The sequence below is a fragment of the Rhodofomes roseus genome, assembly GCF_022264815.1.
Source record: "Rhodofomes roseus strain CIRM-BRFM 1785 chromosome Unknown C8Q71scaffold_8, whole genome shotgun sequence".
Lineage (NCBI taxonomy): Eukaryota > Fungi > Basidiomycota > Agaricomycetes > Polyporales > Fomitopsidaceae > Rhodofomes > Rhodofomes roseus.
Window position 1 is genome coordinate 1,033,829 of NW_025952964.1, and position 14,889 is coordinate 1,048,717.

A 14,889-nucleotide genomic window follows, 5' to 3' on the forward strand; every position below is an offset into this window, starting at 1 on the left:
TGAATGTCCATAATGTCCATAATGATACGGTACTTGTCCCCTATAATACTGGTACCTCTACAGCATCGTAGTAGTGCTACCGACTTAGCATATGCCTTTTGCAACCGTACATACACTTATAGATAGATATTACAGCATACATAGTGCAGCGATGTCGGCATAGAGGTACTCGAGATGGAATTCCAGGCAGTGAATTATACATCTACGAGAGACTAGGGAAAGTATACTGAGTACATCGGGGAGTCTCTAACCAGCAGAGAAATCGCGATACTTGACACATGCGAGGATTAGTACGAGCCTTGCAGATGGCACCCGATGCACCCTGGACGTTCCAGTCAGACAGCATGCCCTTGAGCGACGCCACGAAGAACTAAGCAAACACATTAGCCCACTGCATGCGATGAATAAATGAATGCACACACCATAGACCAGTAAAGAGTCCGCCCCACGGATCTCAGAACAGTTTGCAGGCCGAGATAGCTGACATCGTGCGCCATGCCGTCCAAACCGGCTCGAGGGTAGCGACGGCGACGTAGGCGGTGGCCAGCGTGTAGAAACCGGCGAGAGCGTGGACAGCTTGACGGAAGCTGAGGTGATAGTGGTCCTGGAAGCCTCCGGCAGCCATATGCGCAGGTTGTAGTCCATTGCGCGAGATCTAAGGATGGGTGGCGTGGCGAGCAAAGTCCTGGAACATAAGCAGCATCAGCGACATGCTCGTCTCCTGGGACACATGCTACACACCTCGCTCTTGTTCAAGATGTTGGCCGTCGAGCAGCCACATCAGAAGATCTGTGAGCAGTACTCGTTGATCGTGCGCTTGGAGGCAGCGACGACGGGGACGTACTGAATGGTGGCGATGTGGTCAGGGTGCACGCCCCTTCGCAGCCTCCATGCCCTTGACCGTGCGTAGGGGCAGAGCACGGGTCTACCCACGGCTCTCCCGGGTGTACCCGTACCCGCGCAGATACAGACCCGCCGCAGCGGGTAGGTGGCCAGGCGATCACAGGGGGCAGGCGACCATGCGGGCAGGTGGCGCCGCGGGCAATTGGACGCGCGGGGGCGGAGATGCGGGAGGTGGACACGTCGGGAGTTGAGAAGGATGGGGGGATGAAGGATGGCGGGCACGTCGAGGATAGACAAAGGCGGAGGTGTACGTACAGCCGTGGTCAGAGGAAGCGGGTGCGGGACGGTGGAGAGACGCAGCCGAAGGTTAGGGGGCACGGCGAGAAGAAGCAGATGTACAGAAGGAGACGCACACCGTGTGTGGAGGAGAGGGCAACAAAGGGCAATGGATGCGAGTACCCAGTGTCCTAAACACGTCCTCCCCTTCTCGGCAGCCCTCCTGGTTTGGAGAGCTCTGCACCATTCCTCCCACGGAGCTGCCGTGAACACTGGACCATGCTATGTGAAGAAGATAGCCTCGGGGCTTCCTTTGTCTGCGAAGACGCGACTTGCGAGAGTATGGCGCGTTGGAGTGGTGGGCCAGGCCGGGCACGCTGGTCTTCGGATGTCGCGTTGCCATCATGATGTTAGCACGGGCTCGTTGATTTTCGAGCTGCTCGGGGACGCACGGTTGCCTTTGGTGCTCCTCCAGAGAGTCGAGTGTTGGTCAAGTGGCATCACGCTGAACGCGGGCACGGCAGTCTTCAACACTTGTCGCACCAGGTGCGGCCGGGCGGCTGCGAGGTGTGCAGAGAGGCCACACTACCTCGCGATTAGCTTAACGATCGCATGTCAACGGGAGTCAACACGTCGAGAGACCGTCCGGGCGAGGGAGGGACGGAGAGCTGCGCCTTCGGAGCACCTGGGTGCTCATAAGGTGGCGCGGTTTCTCACGAACAAACAGGCGAGGCGCAGCCAAAGTCGCAGCGCTGGTTGTCGCAGCGAGCGGCGGGTATGGTGTGGCTTTGTGTGGCCCGTGCTCCGCATTAACGATTCGCGCCCGGCTCGGGACACTTGAAGAGCAGGTGGTTTGCGTCAGCCATGTCGTCGACGATGCTGCTCTTGCTGCTCTCCTTGCTATTGAACTGCAGCTCCGCAGAGAGCTGTAGGACGCGATGGAGAGCAGCTTGATCCCCTCGCTGGCGAGGAACTCGGCGAAGACGGACTTGAGCTTTGTCTGGCCTGGCTTGAGATCGCTGCCACTGGTCGCGAGTTGGATGGTGCCCGGGACAAACGTGTCCCGTGGCGTGCTGTTCACGAAGGGCTCGCCCTCGAGGATGGCCGTAACGGCAAAGAGCGTCGAGGGCGATACCTGGAGCATGACAACTTAATCAAGGCGAGGAGCGCGTCTCGGCAGTGACGTTCACACCGGGGATGGTCTCGGAGTAGCACGCCGTGTTCGCGGTCCTAAAGAACCGGCGTGGTCGAGGATGTCCATGCAGAGGTGCTCGAGATGGGACCACCTCCCTTCCTTTGTTTGTCCCTCCTGTTCCATCCACGGAGTTCCTTCCATCGCCTGAGCCCGTAGGCGACACGCATGTCACGAATGGCACCGACCTCTTCCCTGCGTTTGGGCCCCCTGCGCCCGAGCCTCTACCTCAAGCCTCAAGTGACGCCAGAGCTGCTGAAACACCTACCGCCCAGAAGCGCGGAGCAGAGACCATCCGGTGTCTTGAAGAGACGATGGTACTCCATCCGCGCTACCACGTCGGGCACTGTGTGGAGCGTGTTGAGTCGATGCTCGCCAGGGGAGAGGGCGGGCCAATCGGGGCAAGCCCCATGCAGACGGGTGCGAGCTCGACTGGGAACGAGCGCGAGCTCGCGCGTATCCCTAGAGTCGACGGTGCTGGCCAGAGACGGCCCGTTGCATGTCGTGTTAAGGTTTGCGGGCGGGCATGTTCGAGGACACGGGCGCGTGCACAACCGCGCGAGGGGTGTGCACGCCTTATCACGATGTTCGCGCACGAATCATGGCAGACCACCTCCAAGTAAAACATGGCGGCGCATAGGGCGGGCAGGCCTACGCCGGCGCGTGCTTTCGCCGTAGAGAAGGTTCGCTGCAGGTCGAGAGGGTCGGCCGGAGCCATGGCGGGCGGTGCACATGGGCCAGTGTAACTGGGACACTGGTCTTAGGGTACCAAACAATGTTGTGGCAGTTGTCGAGGATCGTGGCGGACAGCGTGGTGCCATCCGCAGGGTACGGGTGTATGTTGGACGAGGGCGAGGCGCAAGGAGCGTAGGGATAGCGGCGCAGTGGCAGAACGGGTCGCGCACCCGCCTGCCGCCAGGCGGGCGTGTATGCGAACAGGAGGCGGGCGCGGTGGCGAGCGGGGAAGGCGGTGCGGTGAGCACAGGAGAAGCGGCGGGGAGCTGAGATGAGCAGTGTGCGCGCAGCCAGCCAACGAACCGGAGGCGGGCCCGGCAGCGAGGTGTGGTGAGCATAGGGCTGCAGAGCATGCTGCGGCAGCACTACCAGGGCATCAGCATACAGGAACTGGTGGAGCAGGAAGCAGGCGCACCGTAACGTTGGGAGTGCGGCGGGCGGGCGCGGGGCCCTTGGTTTGTGGGCGCTGGCAACGGGGTAGTAGAGCCTCTACATAGGACATGTGTCAGTGCTATTCGGTGTAAATTGAATTGCTTGGTACATACCGGTGGTTGTGTAAGATCTCCGGTATCTCGCATGTTCATGCTTGCTGCTCCCCGCGATGCCGTGGAGCTCTGGTACTGCCAGCAGAGCGACCCATCCGATACGAGCAGCCCATCACCCGGCCTCCGTGAGGGGCCAAGGCAACCGTGACATCGTACACGGACAGGCCGATACCAGTAGTACACAAAGAGACCGTATGGGGTAGATCCGGGGACTGGTGGGCGAGGCGGGCGACGGCGTTAGGGGAGAGCGTCCAGCGTGCTGTGCAACGCGCGTCCTGCCCGCGCGCCACAGCCACAGTCACGTGAAATTGCACGGACGCGCACCTGCAACGCGGAATAGTACCTGCCTGCACATCTATCCATCGAGTCGCGGACGTTGTGAGTGCAATATAAATTGTGAATTGGCCTATGGTCACTTACTGTTGTATAGCCTGTGATCGATCTGGTATTTTATGGTGACCTACTACATGGTATACTGACTTACCGCTTCTGCAGACCGGCGCGATCAAGACGATGGCGACAAAGCGGGAGACGTTCCTTCAGCTTGCAGTGCGGCTGGGACAGGACACGCGTGCATTGTCCACCCTACTGCTTTCCTGGAACGATCGCTACCACAAGGAGGCTCTGGGTATCCTGGACGGACACCTGCGTAGCTTGGGTGCGACGTCCGAGGCCGTTCTCGGTAAAGACCCATTTTCCGGGTTCGTCAGTTTGTGTGTGACACTTAAAGACGACGTACCTTTGATCGTGGTGGCCACTATGAAGAAAAGGAAGGCAGGACAACAGCACTACCGGAAAGTTCACCGGCGATTGGTCGAAGACCTTGGGCTTCGCCGAATGGACAACGATGTCCGGATGGCTAACCTCAGGGCGATCGCGTACGAGATCTGTCTTCCACGGCTTTGTATTCCTTACCCTGACCACCGACACTGGGTTTACGAGACCCCTGAGGTCGAGGCACTCTGGCGACCTCACATCGAGGCCGGCCCGCTACCAGACAAACGGATGAAGCGTCTGCCGATGCTGGCCGAAGACATTTCCCAGCTCGCCCATATCGTTCCCAAGGACAAGAGTGCCATCATCTACGATTCTGCAACTGGGCAAATCGCTGTCGCAGTCATTCGCAATTTCTGCGGTGATCAACAAGTCGTAGATTGGGCAGGAGATGTGGTTGGTTTGAATGCGAGCCTGAGGCGCAACGTGCGGGTGAGTCGTGCAACATTTATGTGCAATGCACACTCAATAAGTGGATTGAGACAGAAGGGAGACCCTGGAACCCTTGTCTGTATCGGCTATACAGCAGGTTCACGGTCTAGCCCTTGTTTCGTCTGGACCCACAACACACTCAGCAAGAAACACCCGCCCGAATACCTCAAATCCCTCGAATGCCGCACGGCATCGGTCTGTTCCCTCTCATTCAATATGATGTGTGGCCGTCTTCCAGATGCCATCACCCAAGACTTTGAGGACTTCCTCGCAGAGCACAAATTTTGTCGGATGGATGGTAACGGCGAAATGGCGAAGAAGGGTAGCACGCGCGGGACGTACTGTGTTGAAAAGGCGGGCGAGTTTGTAGAATTTCACAATGCTGAACTCGCGCCGCCTGCTGCATTTATGGGGGCTAACTATGCTCGGTACGTCTCCATGGCACTGCAGCATATGGCAGTGTGCTCATGAGATAACAGAGCGATGCATGCCGAACACCAGCCACACAGATACGCATACTCATGGACAACAAATCGTAATCTGAACGAGGACGAAGGAGGGAACTTCTATGTTGCAAGTTATGGCGTCAAGGTGTGCATGGCCCCGAACACATTCATCGCATGGTGCCCGCGGGACGTCCATGGCACGAGCCTGATGAAACGCGATCCTGGGCGCCCAGATCCTCCATTCGCACAATGGGGTCTGTCAGTCGCTACAAGTTCACGGCTACCAGGCATATGGAAGAAGTACCGGGATGGGATCATCTCAGCTGAACAAGCTGCAAAGGAGTGGGAGGAGACACTTGAGGACGATCTCATTGACGACGACAAGTAACACAGTATTATTGTACAGAAATTAGCAAACAGTCATCGCACTATGTGATCTAAGATATATCCAAGCCTGCTCCCACACCACATACCAGAACATCGCATGCTCATGCTCTTTTGGCTTGCTAGAAAGCGATCCCCGCGTCTCGAGCTTTGAACGAGGAGCACTGCTTGAGCGAAGGTCCTTGGCAGCGGCGGCACGGGCACCATGCATCGAGCTTCATGCAAACACCACGCATCCATCCGGAATGATGCACTGCGCTCCTCCGGTTTGCTGAACACCGACTTGCACGATATGAGTCGCGCGAGCCGTGGCGGCGGGCCCTGCACGAGAAGTGCACGACAACAGTGTTGACAGACACGCGGAACACGGGAAGGGTCGCACCACGCCTCAGGTCGCCAATGCACTCGCCGAGGAGCCACGGCGCGCGTCGCAGAGAGGTTCCGGATGATAGCGTGTGCACCCCACGCCAGCACGGCATGGCATCCCTTCGGCTGGACCAAGCACACAGCAGCAGCAGGGCCTCATGGCCTCGCCCTCAGCTGACACGCACAGCTGCGTGGCGTCGCACATCGCGGGCGCGCGCACGAGCTTAGCGAACAGTGCGGGCTCCGGGTCGGTGCCGTGCAGGCAGACAGAGGCGCCCTCAGGGAGGTCCACACGCGCGAGGAAGCGCGCGAGGTCGCCGTCGGGGATGTCCGCGCAGACGAGGCGGCGGCGGAGCGCGACAGGTGGGGGCGCGCCAGGCATGCGGAGGCAGCTGAGGACGAGGTCGGTGAGGTGCCGCGTGCGCGCGAGCATGCCCATGATGCCGTGGCACGCATCCGGGCCCGGGCACCTGTCGAGCTGCAGGTAGGAAGCGGAATAGCTCCTCCAGCCTCGATGGATCAACGATCGGCGCGCGGACATCCAAGAGCACCTCTGGCCTATCCGTAGCAGCCGAGAATGGGGAAGAGGAGAGGCCCGCGAACGTGCAGCGGACACTCTCGTACTGCTCGGGCGTCGTCGCGTCGAAGAGGTGTATGCAGAAGTCAAGGGCCTGCTGGAGCTCATCCTCAGAGAGACATGTGCCCATCTCGGCGCCGCCCTGGATGACTGCGGAGAGACATGCATTAGTGCATGAGTAGGGATGTGTGCGCGGTGGGTGACAAACGCACCGGGTCGAAGTTGTCCTCGGATATGCCGCCCAGGACGTTTGCAGACTGTGAGCAAATCTGCTGGTACGCGCTGAGGACCACGACGAGGTATCTACGCGCCCAAAAGTTAGCACGCAGTTTAGACACCCCGTGTCGGGCGAGTGACGAACCTGGTGTACGAAACCGCCACGCGATTGCTATGCCACGTCGCCACGTCGACCTTCGCGCAATCCCCACGGACGCTCGCACATATCGATGCAGTGGTGCTCAACGCGCCCGTCATAGCCAGATGGACTCGGGGCTGGGCTTGATCTCGTGTCGGAGGAGCGAGGGCTGCACGAGGGGATCGTAGTACTGGGGGATTCAAGACAGGGTCAGCGCCGTTGGAGAGAGGCTATCGGGGTGCGGTACATACGTTAATGACACAGCGATCCTGGATGTACATTTGCATTTTCTCGTCGTCCTCTGGGACGGGGGTGACGATCTTGGACGACTGAACATGGTGGGCGAGAGTGGGCGGGTGCAAGTGCGTAGGCTGTGGTGTGCGAGGCGAAAGACGAAGAGTCGCTGCTGAGCAAGAGCGAGTTGTGCACTCTTACAGGTGGGCGGCGAGAGAAACTGGCAGTAGAAGTGATGAAGTCAGAGGTGCCTGTCTGTGTCCGAACCCGGAGCGCGCGCTCTCTCTCGCCGTCCCCAGACTTCTGTGTCAAGTCTGTCGCGCTCCAGGCAGCCGTCCCCAGGATAACCCCTCCTCACACACCGCTCAATCAGCCTCCCAGAACCAGCGGCTCGATGGGCCACCGGACATTGTGTCCACCCTCCCTATCCCCAGGGGGGTCAAGGTATTCGTCAACGTCGCATGCAACCCCAACACGTCGCCTCTGCCGGAGGGTGAGTAAGACGTCATCCAGCAGGCCATGCTGGGCGAGGACGTCCTCAACGCGGATAACGCGCGAGGCTGGTTCGTCCCCGCCGCCGTCTCTGAGCCGCGCGAGGCCACAGACAAAGGTCGGTGCCATCCTTTCCCTTTGCTAGGCTCGCCGCTGCTGCTCCTGCAGCACGTGAGAAAGCTTGACAAGAGGCGGGGAGGCCAACACGTTCTGGGCTGAGCGAACCTGAGCACTTCTGCTTCCAGATGTGATCGAAGTACCGTGTCTCGGAAACAACCCGCTCGCAAGTTGAGGGAACGTTTCCTTGCAGGGTCATGGCGAGAGTGGGTACTTCGGATTGTATCCCATCGCGCTCGTGGCGTAGTATCACAGAGCTCAAGCCAACCGACGTGCCAATCCAGTATGTTCGCATAGCATCCGGGATACGATACCCAGGGACACTGGTGTCAGGATGGACATCTGGTGTACGACGATGAGACGCGAACATGAAACAGAGATGGGCGTGGTGATGCCAGTGGATCCAGAACGCAGCCGATGGGTGGTACAGAAGCAGTGGAGGTGAATGCACAGAAGACTGGAGCGTGGTATGATACTCGGGACCGGGACTTGCTACGATATGATACAGTTTGCGTGGGGTGCTGCTGATGGACAAGCGTGCCGAGCGAGCGATGTGGGTCGGTTTTGCCAGCCGGAAGAGGGTATCTACATAATGAAGTCGGGTCCATGGCACCACAGGACAAACACGTCCAAAAGGCTTCCGCAGTGATGTGTTGCTGCTTGAGCGTGAGTGGCGCAGGAGTGGCAGGGACAGCACTGGGACCGACAAGAGGTGCTGGCTGGCTGGCGACGACCGTCTGAGAGGACAAGGTCGACTGAGGCTGGGTCTGTGCCTGAGTCTAGCTCTGAGGGTATGAAGACGGTGGTTGCTGGCGAGGGTGATGAGCAGGAACAGGAGCCGTTCCGTGAGGTGAGAGGTTTTGTTCCATGTCGTGAGGATGTACGAGAACTCGTCGCGACGGCGCCGCCGAGCGCGATCAGGTCGCCATGAACTAAGGGGGCCGCATCTGTGACGACCCAGTGCTCACGCTTCATCTCCTTCCCATGGATCGCGAGCGCAAGGTCCTTCGTCATGGCGCCATCAATATTGATGACCTCCACGCGCGCCTTCTCGAGGTCGTCGCAGAACACCTTGAGAGGCTCGTTCCCGTCGAGGCTCGTGCGGTGCTTGAGGCCGCGCGTCCACGCGAAGATGGACGCGACGGGGTTCGTCGACATCTCGTTGCCCTTCTGGTACTCACTGTAGTGGCGCGTCACCGTGCCGTGCGCGGCTCGGACTCGATCGTCTTCCCGTCGGGCATGACCAGCGCCGAGGCCATCATCCCCAGTGAGCCGCAGACCTGCGCGAGGATGTCGGACTGCACGTCGCCGTGGCAGTTCTTGCATGTCCAGACAAAACCGCCCGAGGACTTGATCGCCTGCGGGAGTCGCAGCGCGACCATGTCGTCGATGAGCCGGTGCTCGTAGTAAACGCCTGCCGCCTCGAATTGCGACTTGTACGTGCTGGAAGGAGGTCGGCTAGGGTTGGCAAGTGGCGAGGGGGTTGACTGACCTCTCGTAGATGTCCTGGAAGATGTCTTTGAAGCGACCATCGTACTTCTTCATGATCGTGTTCTTGGTCGACATGTACTACACGGCGGTAGTGAGCAAAATGAGTAAAAGCGATCAAGTATGGTCTCATACGAGAGGCATCTTGTTGGCTAGTGCCATCTTGAACGATGAGTACGCAAATCCTGCAATGGACTGCCCAACTAGTCAGCACCGTCCTGGGCGAGTCTTATGGCGGAACTGTCTCACATCGTCGGTGTTGTACATGCTCATTGCGACACCGCAGGTACTGCAGTAGCGGTGGTGGCAGGTGGCAGTGAGACAGGCGGTGGATGATGGGTTCGAGTCAAAACTCACCTCACGTATCGCTGTGGGCGAGAATTTGCTTTGAGCTCGTGCACGGAGGGAACGCCCACAATGGGATCTTGTCGCAGGGTCAGTGCCGTCCGAGGTCTCTGCCAGTCGCTGCCGTGCTGGCGCCGTGCGGATCCGCCGAGTGTAGCGCCGAGTGTGGTACATTAAGAGCAGCGAGGCAACTCAGGCGAGCAGCGGACATACAGGAGCCGTCAAGTGCAGAAGCTAGTAGACTACTATGTAGCAGGATGCATGAGGTGTGCGAGGCGGAGCGCTGGCCACGGTAGCCAGACGCCGCGACCAAGTATGGCAGGTCGCGCGAATGACTTGGAAACGCCGTTCGGCCAACGCAAGCCCAACGCGAACGCGAGCTGAGTAGTGCATGGTACGCGTTGGATCCATACGCACATTGCGAGCTCCTTTCAGCCATCGCCCATCCGTGCATGGCGGCCGCGGTATGTAGCCGACTTGTCTGCTCCTCTCCACAGACTCGCTGCCGTCTGCGGCCGCCGGCCACCAAGTCCCCGCCCCATCCGCTGTTCCTTGGACTAAGTACGCGACATCGTCAGCATCTGTACATCCTCGCTCATCGCCAGCCGCCGGTCCTAAGTACCAGGTCGCGACCATCTCCGAACAGCGGCAACCGGCGGATAGATAACCTGGGTTCATCTCGCTATCGACCCCATTCCTTCATTCGTGACTGGGACATCGCACTTTGTGAGTACACACGTTCTGCGCCGCGCTCTGCACTTGCTGACGCGAGTTCTCACTCTAGTTCGTCCAAGGCCACCGTCTTGACGTCTACGAGGGCTCCGGGTGCACCTTCGAGATCGCGAACACCATCCTCTCCTACTTCCTGCTCACCTCTTGGCCGATCGAAAAGGCCCGAGGGCGCGGAGGAGTCGGTTGTAGCGGACGAAAGAGTGAGGTTGGGAGAGAGTGTAGAGTGATGTAGGAGGTGGAAGACGTCGACGAGGCGGAGACGAAGTCTCCGGAGGACTTGGGTGTCGGTGTCGGGCGGTCAACATGTGGGCGGTTGGCTGCGGCGTTTGGTGACGGCTGTGGTCGGGCTAGGACTGAAAACCGAACTGGATCGTCCTTACGGTGGTCGAACATGTCCGGCTCGCCGCAACAGACATCCGCGACCGCACCCCGCAGGCCGGCGCAACCAACAAACAATGTAGATAAATCTGGCGCATTCCAGCGCAGGCAGGCCGCGTACGTAGCTTCGTAGTCCTTATTTTGCATGCGCCGCTGGCCCTCCGCGACTGCGCTTGTAGCGCAACAAAACCACGCGAATGACCCGACCGAACTCCCACTCCCTCGGGTTCTTCTTCGACTCCCCGCCCAACGCGTGCGCCCTCCCCTCGCCGACACCACGCTCCGCAACATCCAAGCCCCAACATTGTCGTCAACCAGAGTTCGCCATCCGCGATGGAGGCCGATGCTGACGACTTCTCCCGATGCCTCAAGATACCTGCCGCCTCCTCTCCCCACCCCTCAGCCCGAGCTCAGGCGGGCCCATCCTCTGGCAGCCCAGACAAGCTCTGCAATCCCAACTCTGACAGCCCACGGGGGCCACCCTCACCGCTGAGCCTGAAGCCATGTCTGATGCCGCATCGAGCCCGTATGCTCTGCGGGGTTCCGCGCCAGGCCGAAACCCGTCTCCCAATGTCTCCCATCTGGCCTCTTGTTGCCGTCCTCCGCGCTCCCTGCGCCGTTTGCGCTCTGCCCAAGCAACTACCAGCCGACGCGCAAGTATCCTACGATGCTACTCCAACTCGTCCGAAGACGTCGGACGTGCGGGATCGCCCACTACGTCGCGTTCCCTGGCGCGTTGTCCAGAGGCACCCGCAATCCTCTCCTCCCGCCTGCTACCCACCGACCACCATCTTGTCTCACTCGCCCGATCGCATCCATCACATCTCTGAAGCACAGTAATGCGCGGTGCGTCGCTCGACTCACCGACCATCACCTCGTTCCCCTTGCCCGGAGTCTTGCATCACAGCGCTGCCGGACAGTAGTCCAGCGTCGCTCGACTCGTTTCTGTTACTCCGACCATGGTGCGTACCCAACACCGTGCTGCCGCCGCAAATGCACATTTGAGGAGGCAGCTTTATACATGGGCCGGCTCGTTTGATGGCGATCGGTGGTGTGGTACCGCTGTGAGTCATTCCTCTACGCTCTCTGCTCGCTGTCTCGCAACTCAACTCAACAGTTCGCAGTTTACCGTACATTCCCATGCATCCTCGTCGTGACATCGCCCGCGGACCTCGTTTCCGATAACACGAGCTCGGCTCTTGCCTGCCCTCCGACACCATCAACGCACAAATGTGTTGCCGCACGGGTACGTCTCCCCACTTCGCGCGCACGCTTACATGACCACATCCAGCAGGCGGCTGTCATCAGCATGCCTCATACCACAGCAAACGTCGAGAATGCCTAAGCGTCTCGGAGGCTCGTCATCGCAGCCTCCACTTGGGTTGAGAGCGCGTGGCCGTCACCGGCTCGCGTGCTCGCATGACGAGCGCATCTACAGGTACAAGACGCGATGTATTTGGCCCTCTGACGGGCCAGGTCGTCGCGCGTATCACACTCGCACCGACTGTGAAGCTCGCATGCCGTCATAACACCTAGTCTAGTAGTACATTTCGAGGAATCTGGTATGGACGGGCACCTCGTTCCTGCAAGTCTGTGATGACCATCCGGTTGCGCTGTTTGACCATTTCGTCTAGGAAGAAGTCGTAGCGATCCTCTCGCATCTCGCGCACGATTGCTTGAAACCCACCAAACCAAGCATTCGTCATCTCTGCAGCAGACGAATTGAAGCGCCACTTGCCATCACACATGAGATCGGGAAAGCGAGCAGGGTTGCAGAAAAAGCCACAGAATGCATCCGAACCCTTGTGATTGGAGTTCATGTGGAAGACGTCCACGGGAAGGGCACAATTGTCGAAGTGGCGATCGCCGATGGTATCGATGTGCTTTTTAAGCTTGCAAGCATTGTCGAAGAAGATGAAATCAGGAAGAGATTGCTTCGAAGGGTAGACCTGACGTAGGAACTCCTGCAGAGATCGAAGTGTCAATAGGATCTGACCGAGCGTGTTCATGTCCTGTCTACATACCCGGCACCCATTTGGTGCCTCGGAACCAAACATGGTCGCTCGGCCAACGATGATACCGCAGGTCGCAACACATAGTTGCTCATTGTGTGTCCTCCGCCTGCCGAATCGTGCCCGTGGTTTTGAATTACCGGCTTCATCTTTGCCCTCGCACTCGCCATCTCGGTCGACCTCCAAGACTTCATCACCATCCTCGTGTCGTGGGTCGTGTCCGAGGGAATCTTCGAGATGTGCCCGCTCGCTCCGCTCGAGTCGTTTCCGTAATTGGAACATCGCGGAGCGATGTTCAGTCCCGACGTGCTCCAGTGCCCGATGACTTGGCTCGCTGCAAGTCTGGAACCCCTTCTCGGTTGGAGCATTGCATTCAACGACACAGCAGATACTGTTCATGAATTTGTGGGGTTCACAGAATCGGGAACGCTGCGAAGGTAGCGGATTTTTGCAGTCGTGGACACTGCAACATGGCCGGCCGAGTGAGACACCATCCATGACAGCAGCACGTATGCAGTCTGACAAGCATGTGGTGAGGTCGGAACAAGTCACAGGATGGCAATCGTAGTACTGACAGGTATTACCATCCTCCTGCTCAACAACGCAGCATAGATCACATGCATGTCCCCATTCCTCTTGACCTGTACCCATCATTGCTAGGTTCCGATCCCTAATTGCATCTCCAAGTCGTGTGGTCTGGTGCTGTTCATTGTCCAGAACAAGCTGTCTCTCCACGTCAGAGTACTCAGCAAGGAGGGAGTGGACAAAAAAGGCATCCCAGACCATTGCACAGGTCAAGACACCATTAGCAGGCCACCCATAGGGAAATCGGGCTGAAACATCCCCATGTTCATGATTGTAAATCCGCGCATTATTGGTAGCTGAGACCCTATAACATTGATCAGCAATTACTGATGAACATAAGACAGGGTATTGCTCACCAAGCACAGACCATGGATGATCTAAAGCGCTCACATAATGAAACCTCAATGTATGTGTGGGTAGTCACATGGACAGCATGAGGCATTCCCAGATAGTGGGTACGCATGGACCTGTTCTGTACATGGTATGTTGGATAGTATCTTGTGCCACATCCTAATACATATGTCAGTTCATGATAGGAACAACATTCAGTAGTTGATAAAATACCTTGACAATTGGCAGATAAAGACCATGAAGGAATAGGACCCCATTGAGATGTGAAAACAGTAACCTGTGTCCATATAAGCTGTGACAGCCCATGATTCTTGCAGTCTAGACAGGTCTTCTGAGGTGGGAACATATCACAGAAGCCTGAAATGGTTGTGTGAGTACTAGGACATCATATCTCACAGCATGACAAGCCACATACCAATCTGCAAAGATACACCATACTTGAGAAAAATTTCCACCAAGTCACTTGAGCCCCAGCCCTGCCTTTGAAGACTCTTAGATGTCCAGATTTGGTCAGCAAGGGCTGCCCAGCATTCTTGCACTACAGAGGGGTGAGTATCAAGAGCATGAGCAAGAAATTGTAGAATATCAGGTGGGAGAAGTGCTGGAGGTCCTAAATTCGACGCAGAAACGCTCCAAGACAGTCGCTCTCTGAGATGGCCGACGAGTCGAACAAAGAGAATGAGTGTATCCAAGGGTAGAACAGCAGCAAGAACAGGGTATCGTTCGGCGAAGGACTGAATAGATATGAACGACATGGAGGGGAAGGGTTTGTCGTCGCCGTCGTCGCCGTCGTCAGAGAAGTCGGGGGATGGTGATGGACAAAGGGGAGCGTCGAGGGCACCTTATATACCGTGGATCGCTGGGACGCACGACTGTACGAAAGATTGATACATTGAAAGTACGATAGTTGATAGATTGAAATATCGCGCGGGTATAACACAATGAAAGTTTCGGACGCGCTGAGATGAAAGTTTCCGACAAAGCGAGCCGAAAGTTTCGGTGGATTGATAGATTTCAGAACGAAAGTTTCAGAACGGGAACGAACCATCACGTGATGAGACGAAAGTTTCGGGGACGATACATTGAAAGTTTCAGCGTGCGGGCAAGTTTTGATGTTCTGCGTCTCAGCGATGTTGGAGTTCGACTTCGCCCACGAATGTGCATATCGTAGCGAGTATTTCGCGGAGTCCATTTCCGGGCCTAGTCAGAGAAGGAGTTGTCAAAATGAAA

At 57.9% G+C, this 14,889-nt stretch overlaps 9 protein-coding genes across 9 annotated transcripts; 2 read left to right on the forward strand and 7 right to left on the reverse strand.

Moving 5' to 3' along the window:
* Positions 1–19: 19 nt before the first annotated feature.
* C8Q71DRAFT_566215 (uncharacterized protein) lies at positions 20–1,117 on the reverse strand. Its single transcript, XM_047919396.1, has 4 exons — positions 845–1,117; positions 742–789; positions 423–685; positions 20–370 (listed from the first exon to the last, which is right to left on the reverse strand). Exons 2-4 carry the CDS (start codon positions 779–781, stop codon positions 203–205), a joined length of 471 nt encoding a protein of 156 aa, XP_047779913.1. The 5' UTR covers positions 782–789; positions 845–1,117; the 3' UTR covers positions 20–202.
* An 811-nt stretch (positions 1,118–1,928) lies between these two features.
* C8Q71DRAFT_857053 (uncharacterized protein) lies at positions 1,929–2,263 on the reverse strand (the record flags this gene model as incomplete). The annotated part of the gene is made up of 2 exons (XM_047927365.1): positions 1,929–2,045; positions 2,105–2,263. 2 exons carry the CDS (start codon positions 2,261–2,263, stop codon positions 1,929–1,931), a joined length of 276 nt encoding a protein of 91 aa, XP_047779914.1.
* Positions 2,264–3,069: 806 nt separating this feature from the next.
* C8Q71DRAFT_754959 (uncharacterized protein) lies at positions 3,070–3,815 on the reverse strand (the record flags this gene model as incomplete). The annotated part of the gene is made up of 3 exons (XM_047923521.1): positions 3,592–3,815; positions 3,462–3,535; positions 3,070–3,411 (listed from the first exon to the last, which is right to left on the reverse strand). The coding sequence occupies exons 1-3, from the start codon at positions 3,628–3,630 to the stop codon at positions 3,072–3,074; spliced, it is 453 nt and encodes a 150-aa protein (XP_047779915.1). The 5' UTR covers positions 3,631–3,815.
* A 289-nt stretch (positions 3,816–4,104) lies between these two features.
* C8Q71DRAFT_706307 (uncharacterized protein) lies at positions 4,105–5,631 on the forward strand (the record flags this gene model as incomplete). The annotated part of the gene is given in 3 exon segments (XM_047920494.1): positions 4,105–4,797; positions 4,852–5,258; positions 5,277–5,631. 3 exon segments carry the CDS (start codon positions 4,105–4,107, stop codon positions 5,629–5,631), a joined length of 1,455 nt encoding a protein of 484 aa, XP_047779916.1.
* Positions 5,632–5,815: 184 nt separating this feature from the next.
* C8Q71DRAFT_566338 (uncharacterized protein) lies at positions 5,816–7,401 on the reverse strand. The gene is made up of 4 exons (XM_047919397.1): positions 7,177–7,401; positions 6,932–7,115; positions 6,783–6,873; positions 5,816–6,720 (listed from the first exon to the last, which is right to left on the reverse strand). Exons 2-4 carry the CDS (start codon positions 7,042–7,044, stop codon positions 6,016–6,018), a joined length of 909 nt encoding a protein of 302 aa, XP_047779917.1. The 5' UTR covers positions 7,045–7,115; positions 7,177–7,401; the 3' UTR covers positions 5,816–6,015.
* A 123-nt stretch (positions 7,402–7,524) lies between these two features.
* On the reverse strand, positions 7,525–9,529 carry C8Q71DRAFT_796296 (uncharacterized protein; the record flags this gene model as incomplete). The annotated part of the gene is made up of 6 exons (XM_047925666.1): positions 7,525–7,583; positions 8,737–8,948; positions 8,987–9,211; positions 9,261–9,337; positions 9,392–9,451; positions 9,506–9,529. The coding sequence occupies 6 exons, from the start codon at positions 9,527–9,529 to the stop codon at positions 7,525–7,527; spliced, it is 657 nt and encodes a 218-aa protein (XP_047779918.1).
* An 856-nt stretch (positions 9,530–10,385) lies between these two features.
* C8Q71DRAFT_754967 (uncharacterized protein) lies at positions 10,386–10,829 on the reverse strand. The gene has a single exon (XM_047923522.1). The coding sequence runs from the start codon at positions 10,724–10,726 to the stop codon at positions 10,460–10,462; it is 267 nt and encodes an 88-aa protein (XP_047779919.1). The 5' UTR covers positions 10,727–10,829; the 3' UTR covers positions 10,386–10,459.
* Positions 10,830–11,190: 361 nt separating this feature from the next.
* Positions 11,191–12,150, forward strand: C8Q71DRAFT_566481 (uncharacterized protein). The gene is made up of 3 exons (XM_047919398.1): positions 11,191–11,673; positions 11,836–11,957; positions 12,006–12,150. Exons 1-3 carry the CDS (start codon positions 11,379–11,381, stop codon positions 12,054–12,056), a joined length of 468 nt encoding a protein of 155 aa, XP_047779920.1. The 5' UTR covers positions 11,191–11,378; the 3' UTR covers positions 12,057–12,150.
* C8Q71DRAFT_566693 (uncharacterized protein) lies at positions 11,997–14,592 on the reverse strand. The gene is made up of 4 exons (XM_047919399.1): positions 14,075–14,592; positions 13,873–14,016; positions 13,665–13,818; positions 11,997–13,612 (listed from the first exon to the last, which is right to left on the reverse strand). The coding sequence occupies exons 1-4, from the start codon at positions 14,412–14,414 to the stop codon at positions 12,244–12,246; spliced, it is 2,007 nt and encodes a 668-aa protein (XP_047779921.1). The 5' UTR covers positions 14,415–14,592; the 3' UTR covers positions 11,997–12,243.
* Between the last annotated feature and the right edge of the window lie 297 nt (positions 14,593–14,889).

Bases quoted from the DNA above. Each gene is read 5' to 3' on its own strand.
- C8Q71DRAFT_566215 (XM_047919396.1), bottom strand. From the start codon at position 781: ATGTGGCTGCTCGACGGCCAACATCTTGAACAAGAGCGAG. The intron at 686-741 runs GTGTGTAGCATG...CTTATGTTCCAG, and splicing joins ACATCTTGAACAAGAGCGAG to GACTTTGCTCGCCACGCCAC. The intron at 371-422 runs GTGTGTGCATTC...GTGTTTGCTTAG, and splicing joins GGACTCTTTACTGGTCTATG to TTCTTCGTGGCGTCGCTCAA.
- C8Q71DRAFT_566338 (XM_047919397.1), bottom strand. From the start codon at position 7,044: ATGACGGGCGCGTTGAGCACCACTGCATCGATATGTGCGAGCGTCCGT. The intron at 6,874-6,931 runs GTTCGTCACTCG...TTGGGCGCGTAG, and splicing joins GTGGCGGTTTCGTACACCAG to ATACCTCGTCGTGGTCCTCA. The intron at 6,721-6,782 runs GTGCGTTTGTCA...GTCTCTCCGCAG, and splicing joins CCGAGGACAACTTCGACCCG to TCATCCAGGGCGGCGCCGAG.
- C8Q71DRAFT_754967 (XM_047923522.1), bottom strand. From the start codon at position 10,726: ATGTTCGACCACCGTAAGGACGATCCAGTTCGGTTTTCAGTCCTAGCC.
- C8Q71DRAFT_566481 (XM_047919398.1), top strand. From the start codon at position 11,379: ATGCTACTCCAACTCGTCCGAAGACGTCGGACGTGCGGGATCGCCCAC. The intron at 11,674-11,835 runs GTGCGTACCCAA...AACAGTTCGCAG, and splicing joins TTTCTGTTACTCCGACCATG to TTTACCGTACATTCCCATGC. The intron at 11,958-12,005 runs GTACGTCTCCCC...CACATCCAGCAG, and splicing joins ACAAATGTGTTGCCGCACGG to GCGGCTGTCATCAGCATGCC.
- C8Q71DRAFT_566693 (XM_047919399.1), bottom strand. From the start codon at position 14,414: ATGTCGTTCATATCTATTCAGTCCTTCGCCGAACGATACCCTGTTCTT. The intron at 13,819-13,872 runs GTATTTTATCAA...CATATGTATTAG, and splicing joins TTTATCTGCCAATTGTCAAG to GATGTGGCACAAGATACTAT. The intron at 13,613-13,664 runs GTGAGCAATACC...TCAATGTTATAG, and splicing joins TCATCCATGGTCTGTGCTTG to GGTCTCAGCTACCAATAATG.